The 18,872-nt window shown below is 37.5% G+C and overlaps 1 protein-coding gene across 4 annotated transcripts in view; it reads right to left on the reverse strand.

The window, feature by feature from the left end:
* Positions 1-4,388: 4,388 nt before the first annotated feature.
* The window catches only part of LOC116170878 (transmembrane protein 164), a 106,684-nt gene continuing 92,200 nt past the window's right edge, over positions 4,389-18,872 (reverse strand). For 3 of the 4 annotated variants that reach the window (XM_031487424.1, XM_031487423.1, XM_031487426.1), the window contains 5 exons: positions 17,279-17,598; positions 7,252-7,368; positions 5,430-5,508; positions 5,280-5,380; positions 4,389-5,229 (listed from right to left, as the gene is read on the reverse strand). In XM_031487424.1, the coding sequence (XP_031343284.1) occupies positions 4,972-5,229; positions 5,280-5,380; positions 5,430-5,508; positions 7,252-7,368; positions 17,279-17,590 (867 nt within the window). In that variant the 5' untranslated portion in view covers positions 17,591-17,598 and the 3' untranslated portion in view covers positions 4,389-4,971. Of the gene's footprint in view, positions 5,230-5,279; positions 5,381-5,429; positions 5,509-7,251; positions 7,369-17,278; positions 17,599-17,846; positions 18,006-18,872 lie in introns of those variants that run through there. The other variant, XM_031487425.1, reaches the window with a different exon arrangement.

Below are 18,872 nucleotides of genomic sequence, written 5' to 3' on the forward strand. Positions count from 1 at the left end.
TCGTTGGATTCGTCTTGACACAGAATACAAATGGGAACGTTACCAATTACGAAACAGTCACATTTACTTCGTTAATTATGCGTAAAAAACATTTTTTAAATCGTTCTGTTATACAATTTTTCATGGATTATTCCACAGCAAACGACAAATTACACAAAAATCCATATTTTATCAAAATGTCTCATTTCATTTATTTCCATATTAGTCCAGGCCACGGTGGTATAGACCACCGTATACCACCGTGGTCCAGACTAAAAAGCTAGCTGCTAAAATAATTTATTTAAAAAAAAAATTAGTTACGGGGCAAAACCGGGTTTTTCAGGCAGGTGAAATGATTATAAATTGGGGAAAAATAATTAAAACAGCTAAATTTTTCGGCGGGTGAAATCCCGGGAATTGAAAGGGGTGGAAAGCGGTACATATTTTGCAAATTGTGGGAAAGCAATTAATTTTAGACGAAAATGGTCAATACAAAAGTTATAGAGAATAAAAAAATGAACAGCTTTTGTATCTGCACTATTTTCACATAACCAGCATAACCTCCAGTTTTCCTAGAAAATCCGGAAAAATCGTTTTTTTCGTTTGAAATTTGGAGGAAACATAGCTTGTTTTATTATAAAAAAGGAGAGATTTTTGGGACCGTAAAGTTGAACCGTTTCCGAGATCTCACAAAAAACCACCTCTTTTTCAAGGAGATGAAAAATCTATCATGAAGTTTATTCCAGGTTTTATATCTCAATTCTCAAATCATTTATTGTTTTGGCCGGTAAAACAGACGTTCTTATAGGGAATTTTATTTTGCAAGTTTATCAACAAGCCCAACGCAATTGCATCAGCTGTAAAACATAGCCAGGAAGAAGAGTAAGTGAACAAAAACAAATTGTTCAGGAAGCGATTTTACTTCGAATTGCTTTTATTGTGGTAAAAATGCAGAAAAAAGAAATAATAAAGATGTTTTAACTAAAACGTTGAGCATAAGGAAACAAAAGACAATATTTTAGCAAACATTAAAGATAAGCAAGAAGATAGATTTCGAAAAAATCTTTATTAACATCCAAAACGTTCATTGATCATGTCAAAAATCATGTATATCTTAAATCTGTTTTTCCAGTTTTTGGCGATTTTCTAGAAGTTTTTCTATAGGAATAATAATTTTTATTTTTGTTTATTAAAATATAAGTCTTCCCTAAAATTTTACTACCCCCCGCACCTCTGTGCGATGAAAAAAAATAGATTTTTCATCTCCTTGAAAAAGATGTGTTTTTTTCAGAAATCGTGATATCTCGGAAACGGTTCAATTTTCCGGTCCCAAAAAAATTGTCTCCTTGTTTGTAGCTACGTTTCCTACAAATTTCAAACCTTTACGACTTTTTTTCGCAAAAGTAAGAACAAAAAACGAAAAAAGGTTTTTCCGGTTTTTCTAGGAAAATTAGAGGTAAGTAATGTGAAAATAGCGCAGATAGAAAAGTTGTTCATTTTATTCTCTATAACTGTTACATTGAACATTTTCGCCCGAAATTAATATGTACCTATTACCACAAATTGCCAAGTACCACTTTCCACCCCTTTCAACCTCCGGGATTTCACCCGCGGAAAAATTCAGCTGTTTTAATTATTTTTCCCCAATTTCTGATCATTTACATCATATCCATATTACAATAAATCATAGTCGCGCAGGCCTTGGTTGGAGGAATTCGTTGACGTGATGGTATGAGTCGAGGTATGAGTTGTTGGTGAAAATGTGAAAAATTCACCGACTTGACTTTTAAATTTTTTGGCCGACGTAGGCGTCCGCAATTCTTGTGGAAAATGGTAGAACAGTTTGATCGCCATGCACCTGGGGGAATCCTCGAATAGTGTTGTGTGGTGTGATACAAAGTCGCACAGAATTGCAGAATTTTATGCTGATTAATTTTCCCTTTCGGAGTTTCTTGTAGCTTTACAAATAACGAACTTATGGTCAAAAACCGAAAAATGTTTAGAAAATGCGGTGGCGTTCATTTATTTTCAAAGATACGAACAAATAACCATTAACAAAACCCTTAGTAATTTTTTCTCATCTTGCTAATGGTGCTAACTTAAAATTTTCATGACTTGTGGGTTTCGACTAAATCACATAAACTTTTTTATGTCACATTGGATCTTTACGTCACTCGATCGAGATATTAAATTACAATGTGATCCAGTGATGGACATTTCCAGTAGGTAATTCCGTATTAGGTTTAGTAGGTGGTGGTTGAACCTTGGACATATCAAAATTCAAAATAGACTCAATAGAGTTGAATAGACCGCTAACCATAGATTTTCCTTTGATAAAGCAATGAAGCGATGTATGGAGAAGATAAAATTTCTCAAAGCAGCTAACAAGTCGCGTAACCATGCATGTTTCCAAAATTTTGGGAAAAACGGAAACTATTAAATATAATAGGTCGATAGTTTCTTAGATACCCATATCCACAGACCACAAATGCTCCCAATTATCACGAAACACGATACGAAAGAGACATCGCGTTTTAATTATTGTTTATTGTGCAACCATGCAACTTAAAAGATTTAGCGTAGATTGCCGGATGAGGTCAAATTAAATTCTCTGGTAATCAAATCAAAATATAGGAATCTACAGTAGGTTATTAAGCAAAACAAAAGGTCAATATACCCCGATTAAAGGCTATTTTGCCGAATATTGCAAATATCTGGGTTTTATGTCTTCAATTAATAAATATTTATGGCCCCCCATTATGTAGATAGGTATTTAAACATGTCTTCATTCAATAATATAACCCTTTTTTTTTAATTCTTGGCGCGCACATATTATAAATAATAATATCCAGTCACAATGTAGACGCAAGTTATGAAAATAAAAACCATTTTGCTGGCTGCGCAATTTATAGGTATGCAATGCGTGGGACGTACGACATGTATACAGTTACATAATTATATCATAAAAAGCTTGGTACTCGCGAGCTTTTAATTGCGTAGGTTTGAATCCTAGACGGAAAATAAATACACTATTCTGGAATTAAGAGGGAGACACTTGATGCATTCAATGGCCATCTATATTCAAGGATAGTCCCTAGCCGATAAAAATTTACACAGCGCGGTATCTCTAAACGTTATTTACTCTATGGTTTTAGTTAATCTAATATAGGTATATTTAGGTATAGACAATTATGTATATATAAATAAATGCGCAAATTATATATATAAACGTTCAAAAACTTCCATATATCAACCAAATAATAATATTTTTAAGAAAAGAAACATATTTTACGGGTACATAATTATGACACAAACGGCGCCCCATAGAAATTAGCGGTAGCGAAATAAGGCAAAAGTGTTACGCAGTTTGCAATCACGAAAAAATATGTTGTTTGTGCGATCTTCGTGTGAAAGTTGTTGTAAAACGGTTCAGTTTAATGTACCTGTTATTGAAATTGTTCTTCCAAGGGCTTTAAATAAACTCCTCTATGCATAAGAAGTTACGAATTGCAAAAATAAATGTTTTCTGTTCATTGAGCATGATGTGTTGCCTACAAACCCGGCTACACAAATATCGAGTGCTCATATTCAAATTAGGGATTTGCTTGAATCTCCCCAATCTGCCGTTTTTATTGAGGGTAAGGAGGGCCTCCACGAACGAATGGCCCAGGGCCCCGAAAATCTTAAAAACGGCACTGCATTTAATGAATAATAAGTGCAACGTTGCTATTAATCGCATAAATTCAAATAAAATTTTACAAGAAGGTGCGTACGTGGCGACATCTCAACTAGACTTCTAAAACTATAATTGATAGAAAGTGTATCGATTGCCATGGAGATGGCGCACTAGTACTTATTGTATTTAATCTATCTATTCAAAAACCGGGCCTTTAAACTACAATTATTGCTCTACAGATTTTGCAAGACTCCGTACAATTTGAACTGCCATTTGAGGAACAATAAATAAATAAAATAAATAGATACCAGCTACAAAATACATATTTATACTATTTGTGCAAATCCTACAATGGCAGGGTTGGCAATAACGCCAGGAAAATTTGTTTCCTTTTTTCTTTTTCAAAATATGGCACAGCCCACGACGTTACCCCTAAAAAAAGATTAAAAAAACATTTTAAGAAATCCCTACAACAGATTTTTATGAGATAGACGACTGGGATTCACAAAAGTTACACTACAATTTTAAACAGATGGATGATGAGCAAAATTCCGAGATTACCCATAAATATCATACTTAGATGGAACAGTATTATGTAATTACAGGATAATTAGCGTAACAATTTTCTCGTTTTGATAACAGGAGAATAATTTACCAAATGTACATGGGTATTTACATATTAATGATTTTTAATGATAGTTTACATATTGATCCTTACACTAAAAAATAAAGGTTGATAGATAACTCTTTATTTATAATTTAACATCGCATATATAATTCTGTAAATAATTAAGTATACGCTAAACAATTGGAAAATTTAGCACCACTCGCATATCTACGGAAATTTATAAATAAGAACGTATAGCTGCAAAATTCCAAAGGAATATGTCTAAAATCGAGTAGATTATTGTATTAAGTTCAATGTGGTGTATTTCGTTTTTTTGTCTCATACTCGCTACTCTCAACATTGCATTTTGTAACAGTGCAATATCAAAAAAAACCTGCTCAGGATAAATAAATTCATTTAATAGGCGAAACCCCCGCACCAGGAGGCTGTTAAATCTTTATTTCCTATTCTAAGTAGAGATATGAATTCTGGTACAGTAAGATCACGCTTACACTTTTGTATTCGCTTCATTCTTCCGATTGTGATTGACTGGTAGCTGCAGTGTCGCCTCCTATGACAAGGGAATTACATTTATCGTGACCTTACTGCGTTGTTTTCTAAAACCTTCATCGTAGCTACAAAGGCTTAGCATTATTGCCGTTCTATTATAAGGTATCTAATTAAGTAGGTACATAAATTAAATTTATTTCTAATCGGTGTGACTGTGACTATTTCTACCTAAAACATTACCGTTCGTGTTAGGCATCTCCACTTCACAACACAATGTACTTTTTACTTTTGTAGCCCAAAATTTGGTTAATAAAAATGCAGCGATTAAACAGTATAATTTACATAGTAATGGACAGAGCAGCGCCTGGTGAAGTACTGCGAATATTCTGTAGTATGGACCTTCGAATGGATCTAAAATGGCCGGACACAACATATGATTCAAGTTCACCATCGTAGGCTGAAAACGAGCAAATAAGTTATGGGTAAGCCGATTATCGGGTAACTTACAACTGCGATTGATTGTAGTACAAGGAAGTGATAAACAATGTTGAAACTCAAGCTCATGGCGTTCCAACTAAAATCCGAATATTTTTCAATGTTATATACTCCTGAAACGAATCAAGTAGGGGACGATTTTTAAATAAGCTCGCGATTTACCTCCTAGTCGTAAGAGATAATAAGGCACAACAAACATTAATCCATGCTGAATCCAGTAGATGGATGCTTCTAGTGGTAGCTGAAACATTAAAAAAAAGGCATTAGTTTATAACAATTGCATTCAGTTCACATATGCAAAAACGCGAAATTGTTGTCAATATTAATTGAACATAGAGTACCGTCTTACGAGTATTCTAGAATACTCTCGAACAAGCACATCATATTTCACGGAAAAATTGCGTCACATATTATTTATCGCCGCTATGGCCACGCCACGATGTCTATCGGGATTTCTGGAATATTCTCTACAATAGTATCAACGAGTTTCTTGGGCGATGGATGAGCATCAGGCATATGAATCGACACCCTGCTCGATAGAAAAGGCAGGGAGGGGAGTAGATGCATAGGAATTTACTAGTGACATGAAAGGTCGCGGGGGAGGACAATAGGACGAGACAAGAAGGGATGAATATACATTGGATAACACTAGAAATGATAAGAAAAAATGCGGGAAAGTAGGAAATGCAAAACATTGAGGAAGAAGGGAAAGCGCATAGAAGACTAAACGATGAGCTAAGAGTAGACGTTAATAAGGCAAAGGAGAAATAGCTAGAATGGGAGTGTAAAGGGATTGAAATGTTTGGATGTTGTTATTGTGTACAAGGAAACAAAAAATTAAGATAGAAAGTTTAAAGTTTAAAGGAGTACAATTTATAGTCGGAACAGAGCAGTGATGCAACGGAAGTAAAAGCGGAAACAGAAGACCAAATGTATTTTTTTGCGGAAGCGGAAGCAGAAGTGTAAATACTATTAGAAATTTGATAAAAACTTGAATAGTCGCGACACGTCTGACGGTTGCGGCTCGCGCAACGTGTCGTCCCGTTCGGCCAATCAGAGCGCACCTTCCATATTTGCGGTATACTACTGTTATAAAATAGCGAAATTGGAGGCGGAAGCGGAAGTGAACAAATATACAGAACTTGTGCACTTGCGGAAGCAGAGGTTTGTCGCCATCACTGGAACAAAGTCACCGAGTGACCAGGAAAACGTATGAGGCGGGGCCCAAATAAGATTTTATCACTTTTTGGGGTCGAAGATATTTTTTTGGGGAATTCGCACACATTTTTTCCACCTTTTACGGGTTTTAAGCGTGAATTCGGCGTATATTTCTTGATACCGCACCGCATACTTTTTGATTTGGTGGGGCAGAGAGCTACCGCGCTCCTTAATGGTACAGCAAATAAAGAGCGTCTTGCCGTCTTCGAGAAAATTTTGAAAGGGGCCCGAAACCGACTCAGTTTCTCTCTGACTACGAGACTGCCCTTGCCCAATTTATGTGTGGTATAAACGTGCGGATTAATATTTACTACGAAACGTCAATCAACATATTCTATACTCTATACAGGGTGTCAATTATGAGGGGATATATATCTCGGTAAATATGGAATGTATACAACATTTTTCTATATAAAAGATTTCTCATAACAAGGTAGCATTCAGTTGTTTTTCTTTCAGAAAACAAATGAGTAACGAAAAACAATTGAAATTTTTTAAATGGCTCATTTGATGGAGATTTTTTTTCTCTTTTCGATGATGTAACATGAAAACTTTTCAAAAAAACTTATTATAATAACATTGTAATAAACATTGTTCAGAAAATTACGGCAATGACTTAGCCACATTTTAGAAAATGACCTTCAAAAAACGATTCGCCTGCCAAAAATGCCAGAAAATACAAATTACAAATATGATCTGGCTCAAAGGACCACATGACTCAGTGCTATAAAGTAATAAACGACAAGTTCGACCGTTGGATACTTACAATTCGTGTATCCGTCTCTGGAAAAATGAAAGCTAACAGTGGTCCATTAAGAAAGTTCAATTGAATTCTAAATACGGCCGTTACCATATCGCTAGGCGACGCAGCTAATAAATATATCTGAAAACAAGCAAAAGAATAATTAGAATTAGTTTAATGGAGACGGCAGATACGAAAGTGCATCTACAAGATGCAATTAAATCGTAGATTGTAGCTATACAGTAAACATAATTCGATAAAGGGAGTTTGCTCTCTAAGTCAAACTTCCGCTACATTTGCCAGCCGAGCGTTATTCGGCGAGGAATTTAAATGGCCGCATAAAACCGGGATGAAGATGTTTGAGCAGTTGAGGGCGGGGGAAAGGACGCATTCTCTTAAAATAAAATGTTACATTACTGTTACGTAACGCTTCATAAAATCGTTATATCGTGCCGGTGGGACTCTCCGTAATTACACTTTATTGTTATTAGCACGCATTATCGATTCTACATGGGTATGTTAAGTAAAAATTGACACCTTCTGACCTACTTCTCTCATTTTTACATAATTAATGAAGTAGGCCGTATATTTTTCTTCTCTCTCTCTAAGTCAACAATCCTTAGGATTGGTCTGTGGCAGTTCTCCATCCATCTCGATCTTCAGCCAAACTTTTCAGTGCCAAAAGTAAGAGGTCTACCATTATTTGGTCGATATAAATTGGTTAATCGTTTTTCATATCTTCAGTTCTCTACATCGCAGGACTATGCAGGTACTCTTCATCCACCCCGTTTGATCTCATGCCTTCCTCTTATGCACCCCCTCTCCTTCATCTTCATCCTTTCCGTCCACACTTCATTTCACCCAACCAATTTCTATTTCTGTTGTTAATGGCGTTCGTGATTCTTATTCTTCCCCTGCCTTTCCAATTCATCTTCAAAATCCTTCTCCTTACCCGCATTTCCAAGCTTTCTTCTTTGCAACCGTGCTTCACAACCATATAGCAATACGCCCAGACAGTGGCGGAGTAGCTGCCCACCAAAATTGAGCCCTCCCCCCTCTTCTTTCTCCCATTCGCCAAATTTGGAACACCCTGTAGACATGGCGACGTGCCTTTATGTCACTAAATTGTCTACTGCGTCAACATAATTCTGGAAGCGCCCCAGAAGCGACGGGGCCCCGGTAGGACCCCCCTCCACCCTTATTTACGTCGCCACTGACTTCAGACAAAGTGCCTTTTACAAACAACCAAACTATTTTCTCTACACAATTAGACCACTTTATCCCCATTCTGGTTAAAGGTACCCAAACCTTTGCTCCACTACTTTGTCAATGCTTCCTTCCTCTACTACTAACGGGCGACCAAAAATGAGTGGTGATCCAGTCGTCTTTGGAAGTTCAATTTAAGTCCGATTTTCCATGTAAACAAAAATTCCAAAGGTGACTCGACTGCAACTCATTTTTAATCGCAATCCCCCATTAAAATACTGCAGCAATTTCTTCACAAATTTCCTCTAACTCCTCATCGTCATGATCAGTGGTAAGCATAGAAATTTCAATGAATAGTAAATTCCTGAGACTTCATAAAAGATGACCACGAGAAGTAGTTACATTTTTGATGAGACTGTACGCTGTCCTGTCAAATCGTGAGGTGATGGGGTGGTGGTCATTCGCCTCCTAAGCAAGGGCCATTTAAGTGTCTCAGAAAAAAACTACGATTCCAATGCTAGAAATAATAACTTATTGGCCACTCCTAAGGAGGTGAATGACCACTGCCCCATCACCCCACGATTTGACAGGGCAGAGTACAGCCCCATCAAAAATGTAATTACTTCTCGTGGTCGCCCTCTCTCTTCTCTCAGTACCATTTTCATTCCATTTTCTCATATTTTATCTTTACTAAAGTAAAATTTTCTCATCCCGTTTTCCTTATAGCAATCATATTGAGATCATTCTTGATCAATTCAATTTCATGATTTAATTATTCATTAATTTATAACAGTCTTGTACACAAATTCAAGAACTTTACTAATAATCATTTTGGCATCGATGTTGGAACTTCATTAAACACAATTCGATCTGCTGATTTTCCAATGTGATAGAATGATGGCTCTAAAGCTGAACCCAAGGATACATTAGTGATTCAAGAGGATATGCCCACCCAGAAGGCGAGAATAGAAAATATAATCGAGGAAGAGCTTAGATAAATTATAGTGTATGAACAAGTATGAAGTGGGGAAATTGATGGATGAAGAAATAATGAATCTGAAGCCGCCACAAGTTGAGGAAGATGTATAGTGTGAAACAAAATCAAGGCGAAAGCTGAAAGCAGCTGAAGTGAACCTTGGATATAAGAAAGGATATGTTAGTGATCCAATAAGATCGAAGAAGCCTTGGATAAGTCGAGAAATGATAGCAAAGATTGAAGAGAGAGGAGTTGAGGAAAAAAAAGCTAATGAATCTACCTCCAAATGATTAATGTAATGAAATAGAACAAATTGAGAGGATAAGAGGTTACCTGGAAGAGATCATCAGGAGTTGGAAGACAGGAATGAAAAAGTACTAAAAAAAGAAAAAGAAATTTTAAATCGATGGAGGGGGGTATATGGTAGATCTTTAAAAAACAAATGAAAAACCAAGGCAATTAGAAATGGAAACAGAAGAATCAGAATTAGAAAGAGCAATGAAAGATGAAATCAAGTAAAGCTACGCGGATGGATGAAATTCCAGTGGTGTCTTTAGGAAGAAGGAGTTAACGTCTCTATGTAATGATATGCATATATCGGGAGGATGCTCTGAAGATTTCCTGAAGATACCTCTGGCTCAAAAAGAAAGGAAGGGAAGGACATGCAGAGAAGATATTGTTGAGAGTGTTAAATTGAAGGCTCGTGAGGATAATGGAAGAAGATATGGCAAAAGAGCAGGTCGGATTTAGAAGAAGAGGTGCCATTGAACGTGTAAAAATAATCAGTGAAAGATACACGGAAACAGGAAGGATTCTGAATTGATATTTCGTTCACCTGGTAAAGGCATTTGATTGTGTTTTGTGGGGAAAATTGATACGACATGTTAAAAGAAAAAGGAAGGATATACAGAGTGTTTAAAATTAAGTCGACATTACTAACTTTCTTAGTTGTAGAGTTAGAAATGACCAAAATTGTGTATTTTTATCTACTGAAGCCAAGTATGAAATAAAAAAAACAAAACAATGTCGCATTTTTCAAATAATAATAAAACTGTAACTTTTTTTATATGGAACACCCTGTATATTATTACAGTGTACAATTATTAAATTCCCTACGTAGCCAAAATACTTCAACTAACCAATTATTCAATTATTTGTATTTCGAGATCTAGTTATCCATGAAAATGGCAAAATGACAGTGTTTTGTCTTTACGGTTTTGAATACATTCTTTAACATAGGCATATTTCACCTGTTATTTTTGTTTTGTTATCAACCTACTATAATAGTAAGTACTATTTCCAGTTGTTTTAAATACTATTATGCATTTTTAGCATTTTCACGGATGACTAGATAGAAATGAAAATTGAAAGATCTTGGTTATTTGGTTTTTTGGCTATGGTGCATTAAGCACTTTTGTGGACAATTTAATAAGGTTTTATATGGTGTAATAATATACAGGGTGTTCCATACAAACAAGTTTTTATCTAAAAATTCGATGTTGTTTTGTTTTTTAAATGCTGGAACAGGTAGAAACCTGGAAATACCTAGGTACCATTGTAACAGATGATTGGAGAAGCTAGAAAGAAATAAAGACGCGCATTGGAATGGCGCAAGAAGCATTTTTAAGGAAAAGTAGGATACTGTAGGTACCTCAAGTTGCACATGAATCGAAGGAAAAGAATAGCCAAGGAGTGAAAGGTGGACAGTAGTATTATAAGGCCTGTTCTAACTAAAAAAGTCACTAGAAAATAACTAGGTTTGCAAACGCCCAGAAATATATGGCCGCAAAAAGTCACTAGATGTGAAAAATCCCTAGATTTGAAAGTTACTAAAAAAGTAACTAGGTTTGCTATACGGTCCCGAACCAGAGTTTCCCCTAAGTTACTTTGCGTTCAAGGGGTTTGCAGGAACAAACAGTACTAGGAAGATTTCTGTACAAAACAATTTTGAGAAGGAATAGAATCTGGCTTAGTCATTTGCTAAGAGTATAAGGAGCGAATAGTTTGCTGAAGGGTGTGGTCGAAGAGGTCGTGGTTGGTGTAGAAGACGAGTGAAGGTGGTAGCCGATCTGCTGGCGCCCCGATGTCTGGGGCGCTAACTGCTTGTTCCGGACCCGAATGGAAAACTACGGCGCAATACTTAGTAATCAAGAAGCATTTATTTTACATTTTAAACATGGAATTGTTTATTCACGATCAGTCTTTTATTGATTACGTGCACGAGCACTTTTTCATAATTTCTCAGAGATCGTACTATGAATTGTGTGTCTATGATCGCTTAGCAAACTCGCCCCTAACAGACGTAGCGTGATGCATGCACTCGTTTGCCAACTTTTTACAAAATTTAATAATTTCAAGTCATGCCATTCAAACCGCATGAATCATCTGCAGATGCGTGTTGCGCTTTCATATTATATCGTGTAAAACCTACTCAACATTTCAGAATAATCGTCGGAATTTAAATTGCAAAATTATAAATCTGCATTTGAGTTTGAAGTGCGGACGTGATGAGAGTGTGTGTCACTCGACGCGGAAAAATTTCATCTTTATAATCGCGTAAAACCGGCAGTTGGGGCATATTAAGAGCAGAGATGATTTTTGGTTTCGAGACCGGCAGGTGGCCCTCCAGGTGGTTGAAATGAAAGGGGGAAGGGTGCGTAGTAGTTAGGGAGTAACGTAATAGGGAAAGGGTGCCCCGATACCCTATGTCGTCTATGTTGAGATTTTATCGGTTCTTTTGAAAAGATTATTAGACACGTAAATGAGTAATACACCATTAATACTGAAATATGGTGTGAGAAGAATACAGAACCTCCTTGTCCTCCCCAACTTCTTTCACATTTTTGACTTCTTCACCTGCCTTAGTAAAGAGATTCTTAGCTTCTTTGGCTTCTTCAATTTTACAGTTCTGGATTCAAAGTCCGATCCATTTTTAATTATTTTCGGCTTGATTCCTCGGTCGGATTTTTCGTCTCTTTCAGTTTCTTCGCTCTTTTCTGCTTCTTTCTTCATGACGCTAAGAAAGCTAGTGGCTGTCTAATACAAACGTTCTCTCAGAACCTTAGCTTCTTAAGCACTTCTTCCGGTTCTATAACTTCTCAGATTTCTTCGGCCTTCAGTAAGAATAAATAAGCGAGCATTGTTTTCTGAATGGAATCCATATTTCTGGAGACGAGACATCATATTTAGTTAAATGATTTTTTGCCCTGACTCTTGTTTGATTCGTAAGGGGAGAATTAAACAAACGATTTAGAGATGCCCGCCTGCGCTAATAAGAAGCTATTTTGTAGGCATTTTTTAATTAATAAGGAATAGAGAGTTTTCGGGAAACATTTTAAGGATGTCTAACGTTTTTTTGTGACCTTTCCACTCCCTCACGTTACGCTCAAACCGTCAGTTTATTGAAATGCGCTCTTTTCAACACGTAGTCAACCCACCTTACTTTAATCTGGACAGCTGTGTCGTCGCTAGTGAACAAAAGGGGATTAAACTTGACCCTTGAAATTAGTATATGTAAGTTAATAGTGCTCATACTCGTGTCTAAAGCTCGTTAATGCCAAACGTTCCCGGTCTTCCAATCCATGAGCACAATGATTAACTGTTCTAAAAAACTACACCCTAGAACTTTTGGTTTCGCGGGAGAATTCTATACCGTAGGAAGGTTGTAATCTGCAGCTTCTCTGTATCATTGTAAGGAGACGGCTCCGACCTTAGTATTGTGCTACGAGATCATTCTGTCTACGAGTTTATTGTGTCAAATCAGGGAGTAAATATAACATCATAATTTATGATTGATTAATCAATCCACTTTCGGGGTGCTCTTTTATCGGCTTCCAGGTTAGCAAATTTCCTCGTTTTTTTAGAATCCCTCGAGGCTCTTCGGATCGTTGACTCCAACCTTTTTGGATATCGTCTTCGCTCTTTTCCGGATTCGTCCGCTTTTTTCAACAGGCCAATAAAAAATCCTCGTCCAAACGAGACACACCTCTGAAATTGAATTCCTTCCACCCATTCTATCCCTGCTTCTCTGTGTGAATTTTTTGGCTTTCCATCTTCTTCACTTTTCTTCTCGAATTCTTCAGCTGGTTCGGTCTCTCGAACTTCATCCCTTTCCCAGTCTTCTGCGCCAAGTGAGAAACAAGATACGAAGCGCATAAGATTTTCAGTAGGGGATTTTTGCCGCTCGGCTTGTATTCGGAAACCAGACTTTTAATCCGGCTCATCGATCCTTGAATTAGTCGATGGACGAAGGTTTGACATCGCTGTGTCTTTTCGTTCTCGAGTTAGACGAGGAACAGACGGACAGACAGACGGACAAAACCATCACATAAGGGAAATTTTTTTTCTTTCGAAAAATTACCCTAAAAAGGGGTCCCGTTTATAATTTTGCGGAAGTCTGTTACGCCACTGATGCTCTCCGCTTATGAAACAGTGACTGATAGCAACCAAAGCCAGAATCGCGGATCAGCTAGCCCGCCCGGCTATCGATATACCATGCACTAACCTGATTGGCTCAAGAAGTTGCGGGGGGGGGGGGGTCTTGGTTTGGCCACCTGGAGGAGACAACCTCAGCAAATAACCTAAATCCCAATGGTGAGAGGGCCGGACCGAGGAGGATGCGTGACGGATGGAGGATCAGCAACTATCGGTTGCCGGGCGCCGTTCCGTTGTGGACATCAGTCTAACTCATTGAGCGGCACATGAGGGATGAGGTGCTGAAGCCAATGTGCCTATCAACCATGAAAATCATGTGAACTTGCTATCCACACAGTGGATGTCGCTGAAAGAGCGCACTCCTGTAAGGGGGTAGCTCTAGGGACGTTTTGAGATAATAGATTAAAACTATTATGGAAAGCAAGTTATAACAAAAGTGATTGTAGTACGTGGCAAATTTGAGGCGACCGTATCAGTTGTGATGCAGATCTAGTGGAAATCTGGAAACGAGGACATAAAAAAACCTCACGTAGAAAAGGGCCCACAAAGCTAAAGGGCATAGCAATGTAAGGCACCAAGGTGAGGTAGTGAGAGAAGCATCACGTTCACCTTCAAATCACATTTGGAAAATAACGAGAAAAGCTACAAGGTCCCTGTGGGTCTGTAGGAGAGCAAGGCGCAGTGCAGAGTTGGCCTTGGAATTAAGGGGACAATGAAAACGACCCCTACAGCAGCTATGAAAGCCCTTTTGACCTTAACGGCTGAGAGTCAATAGCGAGAAGGGATCGTTAAAGGTAGGGCACTCGCTCAACTTTCATGAACTCTCTAAAAGAGGAATGCAGCATCTGGGGGGAAGGGGGAAGATAGAATGAATACCCCCCTCAACAAAATATGGCATTTTCTCTATTACACCTAGTACCTCCATGGGAACACCTTTGCGGAAAGGTAATTGTAAAGGTAACTTCTTTGACGTCTTCCTCAAGTTCTTAGATTTTTTCGATAAGTACGACTAGGACCGGCATGGGGCAATGTGGGCCCGGGCCCACAGCGGCAAATTTTTAGGGGCGCCAAAAAACCAAATTTGGGAAATTCTACAGTACTATCGTGGAAAAATAACATAACTTCTTAAGAAATTGGAAGTTGTAATGTTACGTACACTCTTAAACAAACCAACTTAAAAGTAATCATGAAATATGGAGTGATATAACCTCACATTTCGATGAAAGTAAGTAAACTTTGATTCAGATTGTGGCAAATTTAGGGAATTTTGTTGTTGTTGAAAACGCTAAAGTCACTAGATATAGAAGGTACCGCAATCATCCGCCATTTTTGGGCAAATTTGCTGCCAACTTAAAAAAATTGACAAATAAAATCTGAATAGCTGTAATTTTTTATAACCTAACTCACGGCTTCCTATAATTACCAGGCTAAATTGTATGAAATTTGACAACACTGTTTCATTGGCCTATGATTTTATGTCAGTGTCAGTGCAAATTGATGTAAAGTGAGTCTAATAAAATTAATTTTAAAAGCCTCCCAAACGTTGTGTGCCCAGTTGCAATAGCACTTATGCTAGCGACATGAAAGAAAATGGTTAATTCAGTAACACAACAGTAGAGATGGTAGGCCCACTGTTCGGTATTGAATGCGGCGTTGCCAGCTCTTACAGCGGAGCCTGGTAATTATAGGAAGCCGTGTCTAACTTCATAGTACTGGCATGTTTTATAAAAATATATACAGATATCAATGAATAAAGAATACCAGGAAGGAGAATATCAACAATATACGTGCGACCGCGATGGCTTTTGCAAATGGCGGACAGTAGTTTCCTGTTTCAGTGGCGTACCTACCTTACAGTTGTAGAAGGATACAATTATAAAGAATTTTACACGAAAACAATCTAAACCCCCATGTGTCTACTCCGCCTATGACTTTTGTTTAACTAACCTCAAACTACATTCCGATAAAAAATTTGTAAATTTACATGTACTATAATTATAAAAATAATATTGGTATCAATACTTACACATGAAATGTAATTCCCAAACTTTTATTTTTTTCTGTTTTGGAGCAACCACAAGCACAACAACTAACCATTCTTTTTATGTCACTGCAACAAATGACTCATAAGTAGCTTTTGCAAATGGCCGACTTCCGTCACACTCTCTCTCGTATACAACTTGATTAATGCTCCTTCCTGGTATTCTTTATTCATTGACAGATATCTCCAAACAGGTGGAACAATCCCTAACATTAAAGTTACTAGAATCTGGTAACTTCCGCCATTTTTGGGCAAAAATCATGCGTTCTCTCTCTAACACACGATCCCAATGGATTGCGGTACTTTCTATATTTAGTGACTTCAGAATACGCTTAATTAATGTGCCCTCTAGCACTTTTTATCAATTTAATGATCGTATCTGGGGGGCTCAATAACGTCACATCACGCACACTTGAAATTGATGTTTTTTTATGATTTGGAAAAACCTCTTCTGAATTTCACATTGTAAATAATAACCTAAATATATTCTTAAAAGTAAAATTAGATATAGGCCCATCACCTCCTGTAATGATGCGGAAATATTAATAAAATGCTTTTAATTGGCTGGGGTGGGGGGAGGCGGGGATTTCGAGGGGCCCATAGGCGCCAAATATGTAGATCCGGCCCTGAGTACGACCACTTCGCCTTCTTTAGTTTCATCAACCTTTCCGATTCCATTAGTTTTTCGTTCTCCTCGCATCTCTTTTTAAAGCACATCGGTTTCTTAGGCTTTCTCGTTTATCACGACTTATTGGCCTTTGACATTTTTTGACTTCTTCGTCTTCCACATTTCCTGACTTTTTCCGATTCCTAGCATCTCTTGAGTCCTCACGCTTCCTTGATCACCTCGGCGTCTTTTAGCTTCTTTAGATTTGCTCCAACTCTACCGCTCGTTTCGGATTCTTTGAAATCTTAGTTTTTCGTGTTTTTAGGGGAATTTTTCGAAAGAAAAAAAACTCCCCTTATGTGATGGTTTTGTCCGTCTGTCCGTTCCTCGTCTGACTCGAGTACGAAAAGAGACAGCGATGTCAGACCTTCGCCAATCGATTTCTACGAGTTCAAGGATCAGTGCTATTGAATATGAGCCGCATCAAAAGTCTGGTTTCCGAATGCGATCGGAGTGCCAAAAAACTCCCCCTACTGAAACTTTTTTCCCGAATTAGAATTGTTCATTTTTATGCTACAGGGGCTTCAAATATTTCCTATGTTTTATATTATTTTTTTACTACAATAACTAGTTAATTTCGAGTGCAAGTTACGTGTGTACAAACGTGTCTCTGTCACGGTGCTTTGATGTTTAGTTATTTTCTAATTAACACCGAGCGATCAATAAATAATTAAATCGGGTGCGTACCGAATAATACAAAATGAAATGAAGGTAGATGGACACTTACCTGTATTGCTGTAGTAACGTGACAAGGATTTAACAAATATATCACAGTTTTCGAAGAAAACTTATACCCTATTTCCATGCCCCATATTATCGACATTAATACTAGCAGAGCCCTTCGTCCAGATCGGTCCCTGCGAACATAGGCCGCTCTCGGCAGGGAAATCCTATCGTAGCCCCATTTAAATAACCCAATCGCCGCGGAAAGCACTATCACAGTTTCTATCTTTTGCCAGAGCGGACTTAAGTAATTCGCACATTCGGGACCTGCATTGCGTGGCACCGTCGTATTTACACCGTTGAGGGCCCAATCCATTACAAGATCTGAAAGGAGAAAGACACGTTAGCATTTGACACGAGCGCACTACGATACCGCCCCACGTTGGGGACGCCTTTTCGCTGGGGGCACGTGCCGCTGGGGACGAGGCGAGTACAAATTGTATCGCATTTCCCCGGATTTCAATTTTATTTAATATAATGGGGAGTAATTTGTTTGCCCGATGCGAAGACGACGAAAGTAAACAGTCTTCGAATCGATACTTCCTCCTTATTTTTAGCAACAAGATTTTTACCTGTTCCTTAGATCTTGGTGGCAGCAGGTCAGTGTACGAGTTTCCTTGAGATCATTAAAATGGTGAATATTAATGAACCGAACAATAAAACACCGATTAATTGTCCAAAGACCTCGAAACACACTGCCAGCGGCGCAAGTGAGAAGCCACTGACTTCTCTGATAGTGTTATCAGTAAATAAACGAGTAAATGATGCTCATCAAATCAATAATTCGAAGGTTATAAACACATTCACATTTCGAACAATTACAAATAAGTAAACCTTCGCGTCGTTTACTACTCAATACTCCCATATTGTAAACCGGACCGAAACATATTTACTACCTACTTTAATTAATTGACGATAAGAGAACCGATACGTTTCGGTAATTAATGTGGAACTTGTCTATTTACGCAACAAGGGACTCTGCGTTCCTGATACAAATACATATAATACAAATTTTAGAATATGCAAAGGTGTACAAATACGTGGGAAGAATTTCTTGTTTGTCACTGACAACAATGAAAGCATATTTTTAAAAAAATAATGAGAATCGGGATCAGGAGAACATGCGTGAGAAAGTGCCAGACATTTTTCTTACATTTCTGCTTTGTTCTGATCGCCATACAATGATACAATACTTGTGTGACTGTGAATCACTACAAAAATGTATCAGGAGGACATCATTTTAAATATCATCATAAAATTGAAGTAGCAGGAGACATGTACATGTAAAGGTAACAAACTGTCCCTTCCTGCATGCGTATGTTCCGACAATTTTGTAAAAACTTTGACGTCCTAGCATTTCTATTATCTTAATAAGGATTTTTAAAAAAGAAATTTGAATCAGGAAAACATCATACTTACAATAGAATATTCTTTAAATATGAAAGTTGAGTCAGGAGACTACAATACACTTTTTTTGCGTCACTGATTCAACAAATTTTAAAATAAAAAATTTTCATCACGAAGTTCAAACATCAGCTATTGAATAACAGACACTAAAACCTTTGTCTTTTTACGTGCATGTGATCCTGATTTGTTTC

Source organism: Photinus pyralis, unplaced genomic scaffold (genome assembly GCF_008802855.1).
Source record: "Photinus pyralis isolate 1611_PpyrPB1 unplaced genomic scaffold, Ppyr1.3 Ppyr1.4_LG5, whole genome shotgun sequence".
Classification (NCBI taxonomy): domain Eukaryota; kingdom Metazoa; phylum Arthropoda; class Insecta; order Coleoptera; family Lampyridae; genus Photinus; species Photinus pyralis.